General features: G+C 42.5%; 1 protein-coding gene across 6 annotated transcripts in view; it reads right to left on the bottom strand.

Moving 5' to 3' along the window:
• Farp2 (FERM, ARH/RhoGEF and pleckstrin domain protein 2) overlaps positions 1 to 19,812 on the bottom strand; it is a 102,722-nt gene that overhangs the window by 52,203 nt on the left and 30,707 nt on the right. For 4 of the 6 annotated variants that reach the window (XM_010606655.3, XM_010606657.3, XM_010606658.3 and 1 more), the window contains exons 3-8: positions 11,737 to 11,841; positions 10,735 to 10,777; positions 8,901 to 8,979; positions 5,552 to 5,649; positions 3,736 to 3,850; positions 642 to 789 (exon numbers count right to left, since the gene is read on the bottom strand). In XM_010606655.3, the coding sequence (XP_010604957.1) occupies positions 642 to 789; positions 3,736 to 3,850; positions 5,552 to 5,649; positions 8,901 to 8,979; positions 10,735 to 10,777; positions 11,737 to 11,841 (588 nt within the window). The other 2 variants (XM_010606660.3, XM_010606659.3) reach the window with 2 other exon arrangements.

The following is a 19,812-nucleotide window of genomic DNA, read 5'->3' as shown; positions in this document are numbered from 1 at the left end:
GTGTGTGTGTGTGTGTGTGTGTGTGTGTGTGTGTGTGTGTGTGTGTGTGTGTGTAGGGTGCACTCCTGAGCCTGTACTTTGAGGGAGCTGATTCATCGCTCCCCTGGACTCACACCTGTAAAGAGATCTGGCCTCTTGCTGCAGAGGGAGCAGCTGCTCCACCTCCTGTCTGAGATGCAACAGCTTCTCACAGAGATAAGACCAGGCTTTCTGTTTCAGGTTCCAGCACCCTGGCCATGTGACGTACCCAGAGTCCCTGTGACAAAGCTTGGCAGAGTTTCATCCCCTAGAAATGAGAGTTGTAGGATTTTAAGGGAATGGCCTTTGGTTCAACACCAGAATGAATACAGAGAAGAGATGGGCATCCTGGGGCCAGGGCAACCTTGTGGGGATCAGTGAGCAACTGGGAGTCCAGGGGCTCCAGGGCAGTGAGAATAATCACACTGTACTACAGCAGGATAAGAAAACCATTTCTCTACCCAGGAAAAGACTGGATCAGGCAACATGCAAATTTCATCTTCCAAATCTAACATCTTATTCATCAGAATAAAAATTTTCCAATAAACACAGCAGAAACCTGACCAAGTTGCACTGCATCACCATATCACCACCCTGCCATGTCCCTGCCCCTTGCTGCCTACCTGGAACACAAGGACACCCATGTGGGAAACAGCCAGGTTAATCTTGGTCCCCTCCCTGTCAGAAGCTGTGTGAAACCTGATGCCATACATTTCCAACTTCCGAGCAATTTCCAGCACCTGGAAATCTGACTCAGCAGGCGTCTGGCCCCTGTAAGGAAGGATAGATTGACTGTTATCACTGAAAGAACCAAAACATATCAGAGAAGTGATCAAGAAAACTAAGCAAAACAATATCAAATGACCAACAAACAAAGGAGACTATTTTCAGAGTAGATGGTTTACTGCCTCTGTATTTAACTGCTGCACAAACAAAACACCACACATGCAGGCCAGTTTCTCTCTATTCTTCTATTCCAACACACCTACTAAAGTGTAGACTGTCTCCTGTGGCTGATACTCAGCTTTATAGTTTGCTTGAGAGTGACATGGTCATGTGCAAACCATATACTGTACAGGGCTGTCAACTTTTTGTTGTATTTTGAGACAAGGTCTCACTCTGTAATTCAGGGTGGCCTTGAACTCATGGTGATCCTCCACTTCAGCCTAAGTGCTCAGATTATAGCCATGTACCACCCAGCCTGGCTGTGGCTGTCAAATATGAAGTGGAGGAAATGCCACAGATGATGCCAGTTTCTTCTGAAGCCCATTTTAATAATTTTAGAAGTTATTTTCATAATGTACATTTCTAGCCATTAGAACACACTAAAATGAATTTATGAAGTTGAATGAAAAACACTGACAAAACAAGTGGTTTTATCCATAGAAATATCTCCCAACACACAACATGTGGGTCCTGTCCAAGGCCTAGGCCCCATCACCAGGAATTGGAAGTGAGTCTGTTCTGGGTGGGGTCAGCCACCGGGAGTGATGCTCTTGAGGTCTCAGAAGGGCAGAGGGGAGGTGCTCCTGCCAGGGTGCCCACGTTTAGTGCCTGAACCCACACATGAGATCTTCTTGTAACATGTTTTTCCTTCTCTTTACTTCAAAGGCCTGAGCTTTGGAATCTTTGTGCAACTTGGTAGGTTTCTTTGGTCCATGATTTCCATTTAGGGATTAGGATGCAGATGCCTGGCACCTGCAGTTTAATAAGTCATCACCGATAAGAGAGAATGCCCAGGATGAAGTTCCAGTTCTGAAAGTTACAGGTATTAGTAAAGCCTTCAGTGAACATTTTTAAGACTTGCCTTTCTACCATTTAATGCACAGATCAATAACCACTAATGGAACTACTTGTGAGGCTGAGGCAGGAGGATTGTTCGAGGATAGCCAAGACAACCTAGCAAGAGCCTCTATCAAAAATAAAAAGGGCTGGGGCTATAATAACTTTGTGGTAGAGTACTTGCCTAGAATGTTCAACTGAACCCTGGGTTCAATCCCCATGACCACAAAAAACAAGAATAAAAAATTCCACACAACACACACACAAAAAAAAACTTAGGGAGATGAACCGTGAGTTTGTTGTCTAAAACATGTACTTTAACAAATATAGATTTTGTTCCCTTTCCCTCTCCTTCTTGTAGTTTGTGTGTGTGCAATATTAGGAATTGAACCCAGGGATTCATGAATGCAAGGTAAGGACTCTACCACTGAGGTACATCCTCATTTAAAATTTTATTTTTAGACAGGCTCTTTCAAGCTGACCACGCTGGTCTTAAACTTGTGATCCCCACCTCAGCCTCCTGAACAGCTGGGATTACAGGCATGTGTGACTATGCCCAGTGATTTTGCTACTCATTTCTGTATTAACTTTGTATACCTAATCAAAACAAGTCATCATTAGGTACTCCCAGGTGTGAGCAGTCAACTTTAAATTTCCTGCAGCTTCCAAGATTCAAAATACACATGGTAAAGTCGAGAAACGCACTTCCGTAACATACCATCTAGTGATTGTAAAGGTGCTTCCAGTGGGTCATTAAGAACTGTTAATCATAAGACAAACTTATTTTGATTAAAATAAATGTACACTCTTGTCTTTTTAAAAGCCTACACAAAGAATGACTAAAATAAGTAAAGGATGCTCAACAGTTTTTGATGCTTGTGGTAGAAAAAGTGAGCATCCAGAGAGAAAGCTGAGCTTCCTGCCACTTGGGTGTGTGCAGACACTGAGCCTGGCTGACCAGGGCACTGCCACTTGGCCGCCTGCATCAGTTAGCACTGTGCACACCAGTGCTTCACCTGCAACTGCCAGCATCCTGCCAGACACCCCCACACCCCCGCTAATGCTCTGCCTGGATGCCTCCTGCCCTTCCATCTGGCTGGTCCTCAAAGGGCCTCCCTAAGGACTCTTCTACCTTCACTGCACCACTCCACTGTGGGAGCACTGCTGGTGACCCCAGCTCACAGTGCAGGAGCTGTGTTCTCTGCACAACAGGATCTCGCTGGCAGCAGAACTCAAAATGCCAGCGCTCAGCACTGTGAGCAGCGACATGCATCGAGTCCATCTCACAGGGCAATAGCCAGTCTGTGCTCTCCCAACTGCCCTGCCAGTGCCATGACAGGGGCTGATCTGCAGCAGTGGCAGGCATCCACATGAGGTGGGGGGCACAGAAGGGCCACCAGGAGGGTCCAGCACAGTGTCCCTGGGGCAGTATCTAACAAAGTGGACTTGCAGCTTAACAGCCCCTTCGCAACAGCAAGGTAACTGTCAGAGGTGGAGCTTCTGCCTTGGCAGAGGCCCAGACCACAGCAGCCCCTGCTCTTGGGACACTACTCCAACTGCTTCCATCCCTCCAGAGTGCACCAGTGTCAAGGGTTAGAGAAGTCAAAGCACAGTATATCAATGAAGGTGGATGCCAGCGTGGCAGTCATGTTGCGTTCTGCCACAGCATGGGCTGCTTCCACTCAAAGGAGGATTCTTACCATGCCGAAGAACACAGCACATCTTTCCAGCTTCCTTTATGCCAGAAGCAGCTCCTGCCCAGGCAGGGCACTCTGCTTGCTAGCATTCTTCTCCCCAGACCCTGAGGTCCTTGCCATCCCTTCCTAAAGCAGCAGGGTCTGCAGGAGTGGCTGCAAACTGGACCCTGAGGCCTGGGTAAGAAGGACAGAAGCCCTCTGGTTACAAGCCATTCACAACAGCGACCGAGCAACTCACGTGTGCCTCTGATGGAAGGCCAGGATCTTTTCGAAAGCCTGTTCCTGGCTGGGCAAGTACACATTGGCTTTCAAATGCTCTCGGTCCAGGGCTTCGTCATAATCTCCTATTTCCGCTGAGATGAGACAAAAAGTCTGTCATTCAGATTTTGAAATAAATGAGCATGTGTATGTCAAATGCATATACTAACAGTAAAAAAGTACTGTTAAGTCTGCAATAAAATATGTATTATATTGCTAAAACCCCCAATATTCTGTATTTTTTCCAGGTACTGTATGCTGTCCAAAGCAAGTATGACAAATAAAAGGAATTATTCTTATTCCCAACGACTCTAGTGAAGGGCTCTGGGAAGGTGGATAGCAAGCTTAGTCTCGTGTGCAACCAACAAATCAATCATCAGTGGCACTGGGGACTGAATCAGGACCCTTCCACTGTTACACCCTAAATCCTTGTCTTATTTTTTTAGACAAGATCTTGCTAAGTTGCGCAGGCTGGGTTTGAACTTATAATTCTCCTGCCTCAGTACCCCCCAGCACTAGGATTACAAGTATGTATTACCACATCTGGCTTTATTTTTTAAAACTACACTTTATATTTAAGTGCAGCAGGACCTGCTGTGTACTCATGACTATTAGTACCAGTATAATGCATTGTTCTTTCAGGAAAGTATATTTTTTAATGTATGTGTTTATTTAGATACAGGGTCTCACAACGCAGTTTAGGTTGACCTTGAACCCACTATATAGCTGAGGCTGGCCTCAAACTTGTGGCAAAACTGCCTCAGCCTCCTGAGCACTGGGATTATAGGCGTGAGCCACCATGCCCTTGATCAGGACAATGTATTTTATTTTTAATTTAATTTAATTTTTTTGGTCCTGGGATTGAATTCGGGACCTTGCAAGGCAAGTAGCAGAACCACTGAGGTTTCCCCGGCCCAGGACAATGTATTTTAAAATGTATTTCTCCTTCAGGGCCTCTCAAATAATGTATCTTTATAATTTCATGCATTCTATACTTGCTAGTTCCCAAAACTTTCTGTGCCAGATGTCCTGCACTAAAACCTTGGAAAAGTCAGGCTGCTGAGAATGTGCTGAATTCCAGTCCAGAAGCAATGTGGGCTGTGGCCTCTTCCAGCACGACAGCCAGCAGCCAGATGGGGCCCGGGGAGCACACACTGCTTCTCAGAAATCTCCACTTCTTCGATTCTGAGGCAATCAGAGTTTTTCACACTCTCTGCATCACCTCTAGCTCCATGGGAGATACCGAAGGTATGCTTTCATCTTCCAGAGAGGACTGTGACCCCTACTCTTAGAAAGCCCCTTTCTTGGGCATGCTGAGAGTCTGCCTTATGGTCTGACTCTCAACTGAAGATATATTGTTGCTTCTGAATGAATTTGTTTTAGGTTATTTGAGACAGGGTCTTACTACACAGTTCAGGCTGGCCTTGAGCTCACTATGTAGCCCAGGCTGGCCTCAAACTCATAGTGATCCTCCTGCCTCAGCTTCCTGTGTGCTGGGATTATAGGTGTGCGCCACCATGCTGGGTTTTATATTGCTGTTAAAATGTATAAAGGCACAGATGAGAGACAACCCAAAACAATGTGGCTACAGATTTTGGCCTTGAGCCTTTGGATAAAGACTGTGCAACAAGGAGTTCCAATTTGCAGAAGTAAACTGCAGCTCATCACCAGTGCTTGCAAACTGAAATGCCCCATTCTTTAGCCAGGCTCAGTCCCTAACTGCGTGTGCACCAGCAGTTAAATGAGGCTCCCTGAGGTGCTGGTCAGTGGCATCTCACAGTGGCTGTGATACAAACCCTGCAGCAGGTGGGATGTGAGGAGGGCTGCTGTAGAGGTGGCACAAGTCAAGCGCTCCTCCAACAGGTCTCTCTTGAGCTGCAAGGCGAACAAGTACCTAGAGGGGGTCCAAAACAAGACAGAGATCAGCTCCAAGTGTCTTCTTACATGGCGCAAGCGAACCTCTGCAGTGAAAGAACACAAGGGCCAGGGAAGTAGCAGGAGCAAACAGCGAGTGGCATGCAGGGCCCTCACCAAACAGGCACAGGCTTTTCATGCAGCCGCTGGGACCAGGCAGAGAGCAAGTGACTATGTGATTCAGCAGGCTGAGTCACATACTACAGAGAGCACAGAGAAGGTGCTAAATACAGAGGCACTTCACACACAGAAAGAAAGAGAAGCTAGTATCCACACCATACACTATATGCAGGAATATGTTCCACAAGAGGAAGTTACAAATTCATATTACAAAACTGCACTCACAATTTTGGATGAAACGGTAGAAATATAAAATTTAAGATACACCCTCAAGTAACTGGGATTAGAGGTCCCACTTGACCCAGCTATTTCCCTGCTGGGTATCTTCCCAAAAGAATTAAAAGCATCATACCAGAGCAGCACAGTTTGTAATAGCTAAAACTTGGAAACAGCCCAATTGCACATCAACTGGAGACTGGATGAAAAAGATTCGGTTTTATAAAATGGAGTACTACTCAGCCTTAAAGAATGATAAACTAGAGACATTTATAGCTAAATGGATGCACACTGAGGCCATACTCATAAGTGAAATAAATAGGACACACATGTAAATACTGAAGAGTTTCTGTGGTGTGAGAAACTGAAAATGTAAATGAGGACTAAAATGTATAATAATGTGAAATAGGAAGAAAAGGTCCAAAGGGGAAGGGGAAGGGGAAGTGGGGGGAGTAGGGGAAAGGAAAGAAGGGAAAGGAAAAAATATGAGAAAAGGAAAAAACTGAAACAAAGTCTTTGTAAATAGGGAGGGGTGGAGGGGTTGAAGGGAAGGCAGGGGAATGGGGGAAAAATAAGAATCAAGGTATGTCATGTAAAGGTACAAATTCCCAATGATGAATGTCATCATGTTGTATATCAAAATGTACCAATAAACTTAATGAATTAAAAAAAAAACTAAAATTAAGACAGCTCAAAATGCACCTGTGAAATTTTTTTGTTCTTTTTTTGAGACAGGGTCTCACTATGTAGTTGAGACTGACCTGGAACTCACTACATAGCCCAGGCTGGTCTCAAACTCCCTGTGAAATTTTTTAATATTTGGTCTTGACTAGGGTCTGAGAAATAGGCACTCTGGAATACCACTCGTGGAAATATAACTAAAGAAGGCAATGTGAAAATATTTATAGCTGGGAGTGCTGGCACACACCTGTAATTTCATAACTCTGCAAGGCTGAAGCAGGAGGAACACAGGTTCAAGCCCAGCCTGGGTAATTTAGGGATTTAGTGAGACCTTGTGTCAAAATTAAAAGAAAAAAATCCTACCCAAACCGGCTGGGGGTACAGCTCAGTGTGAAGGCACTGGGCTTGTTGAGCATGTATTATTATGTTCTGGGTACTGTTCTTGGAGCTAGAATACAATGTTGAACAAGACAAACTCTCTACCATTATTGGAATTTATACTATAGTGCAATTCATTACAATTTTTTATATTCTCTTAAAATTTAAAGTAGATAAACCTTAATTCAGTGCTTCATTCCTATGGCAATATTCCTGGAGTTCACAAAGATACATGGACAATGATGTTTTTTCACAGTGCTTTCAGAGAAAAAAATGTGTGCTCAAGTGAGCAGGACTAGTTGGTATGGCGCGCTCTTCAGGGGTGGTGTGGGGACAAGCTGCAGGTCAGTGAGCCTCAGGAGTGCTGGAGAACAGGGTGAATGGGCAGGCCAGGGAACTTCTGTTTTTTATTCTACACAGCTTTATTTGAAAATTCTTTCTTTTGAAACAAACATGTACTTTGGTGGGGGATAGTTGAAGACAGGGTGCCACTGTGTAGTTCACGCTGGCCTCCAACTTGCAGTGATCCTCCTGCCTCAGAGGCCTCCTGAGCACTGGGATTACAGGTATGCACCACCTCTGGGGGCGCAAATGAGTACTTTTAAGAAATTTAAAAAAAGAACCTTCTACATAAAAATGAGAAAGAAGGAAGTAACTGTAAAAAGAACTTCTAGTCCGAGTCCTGAAACTCAGATCCAGGATTTTAGAACATTTCTGTCTGAAATGAGGACATTTCTGTTTTCCATAGTTCTTGGGAGTATACATTTAGTGACCTCATGGTAACTGGCATGGTAAGTTCTGTGTTCACACATGGAGCACTTCTGCTGCCCTGGAGTCGAGTCTCATTCACTGAACAGTAACAGCCTGATGGGCTCTCCTTGCTCCTTGCAGCTGACACAGACTTTGTGCTGTCGCTATCATCTGGTGACCTCTCTCCCTCTTAGGAGGGAGGGCAAAAGGTGAGGTGTTTTTCTCAGCAACCTGTACCAGCTGGGACCCAGGCCTGAGTCACTGTGCTGCAACTGTGGCAATATCCTCTTTTCTTCACCTGCCTCTGGCCTGAGGTTTCCAGGTTTTTATATTATTCCCCAGTATAAAATTAACAGATATGTGATATAAAAGTTCAACAAAGAAATCTCCATAATCTTATTGCTCAATGAATATTTTTAACATTTCTTTCAATCATTTCTGCAAAAAAGCAACCTTGAATTAAAAAGAGTATCACAAAATAAATTATCCCAAATATTTTTATTCTATATATTCATAAGGACCATCACACAACACACTTCTCCCAATTATGTGGATTTTGTCAATACATAAACAGGCAGGTGAACTTTTTTTCAGCACTGGTGATTGAGCCCAGGACGTTCGCACTGAGCAATATTTCTATCCCTTTTTTACTTTGAGACAGATTTACTTTTACTTTGAGACAGATTTCCGAGGCGAGGCTCAAACCTGCGATCCTCTTGCCTCAGCCCCTCGTGTGCTGGGATCACAGCTGGGCATCACCACATCTCACCTGGTCCTAGGAACTTCATACACATGCATAAACCCAAGCACATCTGGAGATTATCTGTTCAGAATCACCCTAACCACCATTCCACTTTTTATTCTCAAGTCTGTACCATAAACCAACCTTTCTTCTAAATTCTGCTGCACATTTGAGCAAGAGTCAACTGCCAAAAAATTTCTTTTAATTACTTGACACTTACTAGTTTTTTGTGTACACTAGCTCATATAGCACTGTACACTACCACTAGCTCGTAATCATTCGTGATAGACGAATGAATGTAAGACCAAAGATGACAGCAGCTCCAGGTCAGCTCAGCTCTTTACCTTGTAAACTCTTCTTGTAATTGGCCAGGATCAGGTGGGAAAAATTTTACTGCTAGGCGAAGCATTGCATTCTTTGGCCCTACAAAAACAAAAAATTTTAAGCTTCACAAATGAAGTCAATCTCTATATTCTCTCCATATGTTATTACAAGGCTGGTGTTTTCAAAAGGACCGTTAAAACAATTTTTTTCAAATACGATAAAAATTTTTCTATGCATAAATTTGAGTCCTAAGTGCCAATCACACATATCAAAGAGAAATTTCAAATCTTTTGCTATAAGTAGAGATTATGCAAAAACTCTTAAAGATAAGTAGAAAGCTACTTTTAAAATATAGGGCTAAGGATGCAGTTCAGTGGCACAGTGCTTGCCTGAGGCCCTGAGTTCAATTCCTAGTACTGAGAAAAACAAAAACAAATTAAGACATATGCCTATTTTTATTTTAGGGTAAAATGACAGAGTGAAGGTGTTTATACTAATTAACTGTAGTAATACAAAATCCATTATTATTATTATTTTTGGTACCGGGGACCTTACACTTGCAGGGCAGGCAGCACCACTGAGCTAAACCCCCTTTCCAAAAATCCATTATTTTTGGCTGGGTGTGGTAGTGCACACCTGTAATCCCAGCACACAGGAGACTGAGGCAGGAGGATCACTGTGAGTTCAAGACTAGCCTGGGCTACATATAGTAAGCTCCAGGTCAGTCTTAACTACATAGTGAGACCCTGTCTTAAAAAAAAAAAAAACCCCAAAAAAACCATCCATTTTTGAAATCCTTCTATCCATAAGTGAAAAAAAAGTCATAACCCCTTATGAAAATAAACCACAACAATTACTATAAAGAAAAGATGCATGATATAGATGGTTTGAATATCTTCAAGTCATTGAAATTTAGAAATAAGATGACCATGTGATTTTCAGCAGAGAAGACTTATTTTCTAAAACTTTATGGCAAATAGCCTTAGCTTATCAGTGCACAACAAAGTTACTTTTACATAATCTTTTCTCAATTTCGTTCTCAAAAAAAAATGAGTTAGACAACTACACTTAAGCCTTCAAGGTGATATAAAGCTAGGTAGCATTGTTATGTACCCTAAATTTTAAATTTAATATAGAAACTAATAAAAGTAATTATGCACATAATTCTGCTTATAATTACATAATATTAATAATTTTACTAAAATACTATGTAAAGGCATCTCAATGTTTTTTCATAACCTAGAAATTATAGTTTTTACATATTGGTAAAAAATTAAAACATCAGGGCAGGGGATTTAGCTCAGTGGTGCCACTGCCTGCTTTGTAAGTACAAGGTCCTGAGTTCAATCCCTGGTACCAAAAAAAAAAAAAATTCGAACAATATATCCTGTGCATTTTTACCTTTATTTTTGTTGGAACTGGGTAGGGGTACCACACCCAGGATGTCACATGTGTTACACAATCCTTCTACCACTGAGCCACAGCTCTGCACATCCTATAACTTCTAAATTTGAATCAAGTCACTCAGCAGCATCTGAGTTAAACTGCTGTCCCCCACCCACCTATTGTAGTTTTATTTTATTATTTTATTATTTTTACTGTTTTGGTACTGGAGATCAAACTCTACCTTGTGCTTGCAAGGCAGGAGGTGGAACCACTGAGCTAAATCCCTGGCCCCCCACCTACTGCAGTTTTAAAACTAAACAGTCAAGTGACTTTCAAGTTTACCCATCACCAATGATCAGTACCATCTCCCAGAAGTGGATGATAAACATATGGGCAATCTGGAGCCTGAACATTACAGAAGAAGGCATCTTAAATAAATGGAATTTTAAAGAGTTAAACAGCACTTACTTCGTATTTGCCTAATGATGGGTTTCATAGGTTCAAGCCAAATCTAAAGGGGATTTAATAGAAAAACTAGTAAATAATTTTCCCTTTAATATGCAATAAAATACAAAAATATTTATAATTAAGAGAAATTTTTATGACAGAATTATTTACTTATTTTTTTGAGACAGGGTCTTGCTATGTAGTTTAGGGTTGCCTTGAACTCACTATGTAGTCCAGGCTGGCCTTGAACTTGCAGTGTTCCCCCGCCTCAACTTCCCGAGTGCTGGGATCACAGGTGTACATCACTACACCCAGCAGAAGGCATGACAGAAAGGTTTTGACTCTGCTCTCATACACAAGGTTAATCTTGATGAACTGTCAGGAAAGTCAGCAGAATGGGAGGACACTGAAACTGCTGTCCCATGCCAACAGCAGCCTGCTAGCATTATGCAGAGCAGGTCCCAGTACCAATGCAGGATGTGAGCTATCAACAAACACAAAACAGTGTTGGAACAGACTGCATTTATAAACAATGACAGAGCAGCAGGGAGGTGAAGCTCTGCAGCAGAGGATGAGTGTGCAACAGCAGCAAAGGGCTTTCTGAATAAAGAGAGTCCCAGTGGTTTCTCTGCAACAATTACATCTGTAAATACTAAAGGTGCACAATTTCTAAGGTTATACCTGCAAAGCAAACAGGCAGAATCAGTCTGTGTGCTTAAGAACCACTTTCACAATGCTTATGGGGTGGGCAAGGGGAGGGACCAGAGTTGCCATGGTAACTCAGGAGGGCTTCTTCAGACAGACTAATGGAAAGAGACAGATACAGATTCAGGCTTAGATTTGAGGCAGACTTATATATTCCCTGTAGCTGAAAAGAAAACACTTTAATAGCACAGTTTTGATAAGAATGATGACCAAACACCTTGCTTAGAGCAAGTCCCAAAAGGCTCTGTACCAGGCCCATCACAAATGCTCTACAACAGAGCTAGAGCCCATTTCCAAAAATAAATAAGAAACTCATACCCAGTAGGACTGGATGTTCTGAAACTCCAAACCGAAGTAGTCACATTCAATCAGATTTAAATGCTTCCACACCTGCATCAGCAGAACTTGGCCGTCGTACTTGGGCTGTGAGGGAACAGGCGAGAAGCAGCATAAGGACAGAGGACAACCAGGATGTGGGAGCACAGGCAGGTGCACCACCCCTCACCAAAACTTACTTAACTGCTTGCTCTGTTCTGCCTGTTAGAACAAGATTTACAAATCATCACAAGCAAATAAATGAGTATCAGGCATTTGCACCAAGAAGCTGATAGCAAACTACACAAAGCTAAAAAAACTCCCATTTCACATTCTTAATGCTTTTGTTGTGTGGTTTTGTTTTTTATGGTACTGGGGACTGAACCCAGGGTCTTGCACTGAGCTCCATCCCTAGTCCTCTTTTTGAGATAGGGTCTCGCTAAGTTGTTCAGGCTGGACTCAAACTCCCAATTCTTCTGCCTCAACTTCCCAGAGTGCTGGGCTTACCAGCGTGTGCTGCTTCAGCTGGCACTCGTAGTGTGTTTTAAGGCATGTTTCTGTGTAACTGTAGGCTACAGGAGCCATTCTAAGTTTCTTACTGCATCTTAGCAAGTAATTTTGATATCTGCTATAAAGCTGAGTCATAGTCTCTATTTCACAGGACTCCAGTGAAAGGTTTATTACTGATAGTGATCACACCAGCAAGCAGAGGATGAACAGTTCAGAAACAATGTGGGGAAGCATCTCTCTACCAAAAGAAACATGAAGCTAGTCTGCTCTGTACTTTCCACAGCAACAAATTCCAAGAACTAAAGACTAGCATAAAATGGAGGAGATGATATACTTTGGGGAAGAAGTCTTCCTAAGCAGAGCACAAAAGCAGACTAACACATTTGACTACACAGAAATGGGACAAAATTATAGAATCATACTGGAAAAATAAAATTTATCTCTTTAGTTCTTTTGAATTTAATGAAGAAAAAAATGGCCAGTAGGTATTAAAAAGTACTAAATCCCACTAATAACAGGATCAGTTAAAAACAGCCACTATCACATGGTTCTAGAGACAGTATAAGTTAACCCTATCTCTTGGGGAAAATATGAGAATACTTTGAAAAATGTAAAGCATGCATTTCCCTTTCTCCAGAAGTCCACGTCTAGAATTTTTCCTTACATATAGTCTCATAAACTGCACAGAGTTAATTACACAAGGGCAAATTCAGTAATGGGCTAATAAGTAATACTTCTGTAATGGAAAATTGCGCAACCTTGAAAAAGAGACCTCTCTGTATACCACCATGGAATGAAGTCCAGAACACACAGGTCAATGAGTGTAGGAGACATCCCTGCCCACTATTGGCGGGCTATGAGTGGCACGTGATTCCTGCTTTCCCTAATTTGGCTATGACGCTTTCTATCAGGAGTCAGACTGAAGCTCTAAGTGACTCATATGGGCATAACGGCTGGCTGAGCTGGGCTAGGATTGCTGTCACAGAGGCGTGAGTCTTGGCCAGTGAAGTGGCAGAGCCCTGCTGAGTTACGTGCAGCTGAGGTCAGTGTGACCCCAATTAAAATCCTTTTCCCTGAATTATCACTTCTCACTGACCTTGTGGGTTGCTTGATCATTACACCTGGTCCCTGTACTGGTCAGTTCTATCTTAGCGAGATAAGCAGTGCCTACTTCCAGACAGCCTTGCCTGGTGCCATCACGCCAGATGTTTGGCAACAATTCACTAGACAACTTCAAAGTTCCCTACTCCTTCTCATGATTGTATTCAATAAATACTGGCTGTGCTTGGTGGCCTTTTGTCTTTGCTGCCATCAGCAGCACTGATCAGGACCCAAGACTCAGGTTCTCCACTCTAGGTAAGTCTCGTTTCTGTCTGTTGTTGTTCTTTTTCTTTGAGACAGGGTCTCACTGTGTAGTTCAGACTGCCCTAGAACTCACTATGTAGCCCAGGCTGGTCTTGAACTCTCAGAGACTCTCCTGCCTCAGCCTCCTGAGTGCTGAAATTACAGGCGTGTGCCACCATGCCCGGCTCTGTCTGTTCTTGAATTCGCCTTGTGCTGTGGTGGCTCACAGGTCAGGACCCATGGTAGAGGTCCTGATAAAGTCCCTTCTCCACTCCCTACAAATGAAGAAGAAAATTAAAGGTCTCCATTTCTACACACGCAAACACAATTTATACACTTATATAATAAATTTGAAGGCTGTACATCAAACCTGTAAAGGTAACCACCATCAGAGGACTGAGCCAAGATGGGAGAGGAAAGGGCTTTTGTATTTCTTCATTACCATAATTTCTGAATCAGTAGGTCTAATCTCAAATTAAAAGCTACATTAATCGAAACATTATGGTGCCGGCATAAAACCAGACAGAGAACAATGGACTAGAACAGAGAGACCTGAGTAAACTAAGGCACAGTAGGCAGCTAATTTTGACCAAGGAGACAGCCTGAGTCAAAAATGAGCTCTTTAATAAGTGGTGCTCAGAGAGCTGACTTCCACACACAAAGGAATAAAACTCGACCCTGACCTAAGGCACACAGAAATCAATACAAAATACAATAGAGACCAAAACATATAATCTGAAATGGTAAAACTCGGAGAAGCATATACTGAGCAAAAGCCCCCAACGTTGGCCTCAGTAATGACTCTTGGTACCATACCAAAATCTGAGGTAACAAAAGTAAAAACAGATGACAAGTGGACTGCACCAAATTGAAAGTTTCTGCAAAGCAAAGGAACTGTCAACAAAATGAAAGACAGCCTATGGATCAAAGAAAATAGTAGCAAGTCATACATCTGGTAAGGGATTGATACTCAGACTATATAAACATTGACAAACTTAAAAGAAAAAAAAAACCCAAAACAGTGGATTAAAAAAAACGGACAGAGGGCTGGGGATGCAGAGCAACAGTGGAAAGCCTATATAACATGCACAAATCTAGGGTTTGACCCACTGTACCAAGAAAAAAAATGGCCAAGAAAATTCTGAGAAAGAAAAGAGGCCTAGATGTAAATAAGAATTTAAATTATTATTTTTTTGACAGGTTCTTGCCATGTAGTTTAAACCCATCTTGAACTTACTATATATCCCAAGTTGGCCTCAAACTCCCAGTGATCCTCCTGCCTCAGTCTCCCAAGTGCTGGAATTACAGGAGTGTGCCATCACATTCAATCAAATATTAAAATTATTGAAAAAATTCTTAGTAATTAAGAAATGTGGTAGTGATGTCTACATAGGCAAATCAACGGAAAAGAAAGGAGGTGAAGAAATATATACTCACATATATAAAATAATGATATGTCTGATAAAAGTGATGTTTAAAATCAGTGGGGGAGGCATGTGGTGGCACATGCCCACAATCCAGCACTCAGGAGGCTGAGGCAGGAGGATCACCATGAGTTTCAGGCCGGCCTGGGCTACATAGTGAGTTCAAGGTCAGCCTGATCCACATAGTGAGATCCTGTCTCAAAAATCAATCAATCAATCAATCAAACAGAAGCAAAAAATTAGTGAGGGGAAAAGAGACAATTTAATACTACTATTGGTCTGGAGGAAAAAAAAAACAGGTAGTATCTTTACCTCATCCTTTATGGCATAATAAATTAAAAGTGAATAGTTAAACAAAAACATCTACTGAAAGTACTGCAATGAGCTAATTCTGTTGGATTCTCTAGGGAGGGAGAGGGCAGTATACACCAGAAGACAGAAGTCGCAGCTGGAGGCTTGAGAGATGAGACAACACAAGATAAAAACAGAAACCTCAGGAGCTGGGTGTGGTGCTGGCTGCACTGTAACCCCAAGCTAAGGCAGGACAAGCATGAGTATGAGGCCAGCCAGGGCAACTGAGCCAGTTTAAGACCTACCCAGACTACACATGGAGACCCCTCTTAAAACAAAACAAAACACAAAAACAAAAACATGTGCAGAGACACTGTAGTCAAAGGCTTTTTCAAAGACAAACAGGAAAATCATTTACAGCTCACATCTCAAAGAGCTAATTTCTTTATAACATGCTGTACTGCAAGAATAAGCAAGGAAAAGGGTTTCACACCAAATAAAAACCCAGGCAGTATTCAGGCTGCTGACCACACTGGAGGAGCCAGGAGCTCTGTGTTCTCTCTGTTCTCTGTCTTTCACAGAAGACAGTAAACACAAAAGGAAAGAGAAAAAGGAAAGACAGGCAAAAGGACAGGCTGCTTACCAAAACAGGAGTAAAAATTATGTTCAACACATAAAAGAAGCTCACTGAACTCATAATTAGAGATATACAAATCAAAATTACACTAAGATCTTTTTTGTTGTTGTTATCAGATTGGCAAAACCCAGAGTCTGAAAGTACACTGTGTTGAAGAGTGTGGAAAACACGCATGTTCACGGGGGGAGGGGGTGAGAGCAAACCATAAGCTCTAGCAAGGTCAGGCTGATACTACCCACCAAAAGTGAAATGTCCACCATCTTAAGAAGTGGACTCCATTCATTGTCCTAGAAATCTCACTCCTAAGAAGTATGTCACAGGTTAGATGTGTTATGTTCATGTACCAATTCCTCATTATGAATGTAATCATAATGAATGTAATCCCTAATAAGTTCTGGCACAGGTAGACAATGAGGTTCTAGGCATAGTTATAAGAGTAAGGCTGCTCTCGATGCACTAAATGGAAAGATCTCCAGGATGTAAGTAAGGTACAGAAGAACACACATGCCACCACGTGTGGTGGGAGAGTGTGTGTGCATGCAGGTGCTTGTGAGTGTGCGATGGGGGAGTACAAGCACATGTGCCTGTGGTGAGGAGTGTGTGTGCACACTTGTGTATGGTGTATGTGTGTGCAGGTCAAAGTGCAGGCTCTCTCTGAAGACCACAGTAAACTGGGAACAGTGGCTGGTTCCAGAAACCAAACTGTGCGACTATATTCTTCTATGCTTTTAAAAAATCTGTACCATGAACATGTACTAAATCTTTTTTAAAGCTTATACATTTGGAAAAAGGTCTGGCGCAAGTCCAGGAAGGGAGAGACTGAGACCAGCTCAGCAGATCTTGAGCCAGGAGCAAGGATAGCCTCACTGTGATGGAGAGGGGTCCAAGGACAGGAGCAATCCTCGTGGGCCAAGTCTGGTGCAGACGATGCATCACAGTATGTAATAGCAGGATGGGTGAAAACTCCTGAGCAGTCCACACTGATACAAGTGAATAAATTCAAAGTCTGAAGAGCAGTGCATTGTATAACTGGCTTTAAGAATTTTCTCACCATGGAGAAGCCTGTCAGACACCTCCTGGCCCATTGGTCAAGGTGGACTCACCAGATATGGGTCAACTGAAAGTCTGGGCCATGTCACAGGACAAGTGAGAACTCAGCACATGGCTTTTAACACATGGACTTCTGGAAGACATTCTCCCTTGCCACAGGAGACTGAGATGTGCTTGTGGACTGTAATAAAGGCTGCTACTGGGATACTGAGGGAACGGGGACAGGGGGCCTGAGCTAGAATGCAGGAATGGTTCCATGTTAAAATCCTGCAATAACCCAAGAAAGGGCCTCCTTGTTGGCAGGAAGTAAAACTAAAGCACAGATTTTAACTCAAGTGATCAGAAGTCAGTCAGAGATTCTCAGGCTCACAAAGGTTTTTTTACATGGTAGACTAATTAGACAGATGTCTATTAGTGAAGAAACAAATCACTGAACAACTAGAAGCAACACTTCCAATTATGATTTTCTTTTTGGTACTGGGGATCGCAGGCGGCAGAACCACTAAAGTAAATCCCCGGCTTCTCCATTATGATTTTCAATACTGAATTCAATGTGAATTTTTGGGGTATCTTCTGTCTGTTTGCTTTGTTTTTTGTGACAAGGTCTCACTTCAGACTGGCCTTGAAGTCACTATGTAGACCAGACACTATGTAGACCAGATTGGCCTCAAACTTGTGGCAATCTTTCTGCCTCAGCCTCCCAATTGCTGGGATTACAGGTGTACACCACTATGCCCAGAAATCAATGTAAATTTCTGAAGATGGGGCAATTCACTGTGACCAAAAGTAAGAGGTAGAGTATGAGGTACATGCACCCACAGAGTGATTCTGCAAACAGGGAGAGCTCTATATGGGCCTCGGTAGCCACAGGCTCCAGGCCTTTCAATTGGGCTGCCCTGTGGAAGACAGAAGCATGGTTTCCAAGGATATCTGGGATTTTAGGATGATGGTGACTGAATCTAGAGAGCAAACCAGAAGAGGTTTGATCTTACAGAGTGTGGATGGTAGAAACAACAAGACAAAAAAGGTAGAAACTGTCTTCTCCCTCTGGCCTTTGGGTGTCCAGTCAGGTCATTTCCAAACTGCATGGGCAGCAGGTCAACCCAAGGCGGTCACCTCCTACACCACAGGAACAGGAGCAAGTTTCATCACAGTCATGAGATGCAGGCTCTGGAGCTGGACTCCTGCTGGTTTCCACCTGGTAGGTAGTGCGAGTCTCAGTTTTCCTCACCTGAAGAATAAATACAGTTCTTACTGTGAGAGAGTTTTATGGAGATATAATGAAATAATGTAGAAAACTGCTCGGCACCATGCCTGGCACAAGATAGTCTCCAGTGTCCAAAGCCACCCTCATTGACCCAATACACAGAATAGCACGGTGTCACAGTAGTTGGACATCCCCACACAGAGTGTCCCCCCATGGTTCCTTGGGAAAGAACCTCCAGTGTACAAACTGTTTTCTGTCTATGAAAAAATAAGTTAACAGACTGGATGGAGAGCCTTTGGTTCTACAATGGGTATATTACTTGAAATGGCTTACCATTAATTTCCCTGCCAGTAAGTATGTAAACAGGGGCTGATATGTAGCTCAATGGTAAAGCACTTGCCTAGCATGTGCAGGGCTCTGGGTTTGATTCCCAGTTCTGCTATATAAAATAAATAAGTGCATATAAAACACAAAAATTCAGTACCTTTTCTATGATGTATTTTAAAGATACTAACCTTTCAGAAAAATTTGAAACTTGCTTGTTAAAACAAATTTTCACAATTTCACACCTGCTAATTTTTATAGATCCTTCATGACCTGGATGACAGTTCATTAAATATTACCATCAGTTTTATAATCAGTGTCATTTGAACCAGCCGCGTCATTTTTACCCTTAATCTTCTACACTAAAAGTTTATTTCTGTTCCTAAAAAGTACAGAAATTCAGCCTCAGTTGGCCCATAATACCCACTGCATATTTCCAAATTAGCAAAAGATCATATGGAACAAGACTCTCCCTGAACTAAAGTGGCACTTACACCCTTCGTATCATCAACAGACATTCCAAATGGAAGTAAACCCTGCATACAACCCACACCCACGGAACTACATAACACCCAGATCAGAATTGTACTTCAGACATGAGCTGGGGAAGGAAGTACTGAGAATGTAACATACAATATATAGGTTAAAAACTGTCTGATGTTTCCATGTTTCCAATTAATTGGCCATGGCATTCAAGTCCTTCTCCAAGATTAGACATAAAGCATATTGTTGAAAATTTACATCCACAAAAGTGCCATTAAAGATTGTGTCTAGATGGAAATGGGTACAAAAGCTTAGCTAACAAAGAACTTCTTTATCCTTTGTCTCAGTGCTGTGGGAAAATTCTTTGGGAAACAGCTTGACTTTGTCCTTGGGCTTGTTTGCTTCATGCGCCCATTTACAACCCATGTGCCAAGTTATAACTTCTCCCTCTGTCAGGAGTCTGCTTCCTCAGGAGACAGAGTTGTACTTTTAGCATCATTACAAGATGTTCCTTGTTTGGTAGTTATATCAACCCCAATTGTCCTTTTCTCTGTAAAATGATAATAATCTTGAGAGCTCACAGAAAACTAGCTGCATTCACCCTAGATTCCCTCAAAGGTCACCAATACTTTTCTTTTTTTCTTGGTACCAGGGATTGAACGTGGGACCTTGTGTTTGCGAGGCAGGTGGCGGCACCACTGAGCTAAATCCCCCATCTGATATTCTCTTTCTTTTTTTTTCTGGTATGAGGAATCCAACTCAGGACCTTGCACTTGCAAGGCAGGCACAGCGCCACAGAGCTAAATCTC

Source organism: Fukomys damarensis, unplaced genomic scaffold (assembly GCF_012274545.1).
Source record: "Fukomys damarensis isolate Sample0158 unplaced genomic scaffold, DMR_v1.0_HiC HiC_scaffold_16, whole genome shotgun sequence".
Taxonomy (NCBI): Eukaryota; Metazoa; Chordata; class Mammalia; order Rodentia; family Bathyergidae; genus Fukomys; species Fukomys damarensis.
The sequence above is the reverse complement of the archived record's forward strand: the minus strand, read 5'-3'. Positions and strand labels throughout refer to the sequence as shown.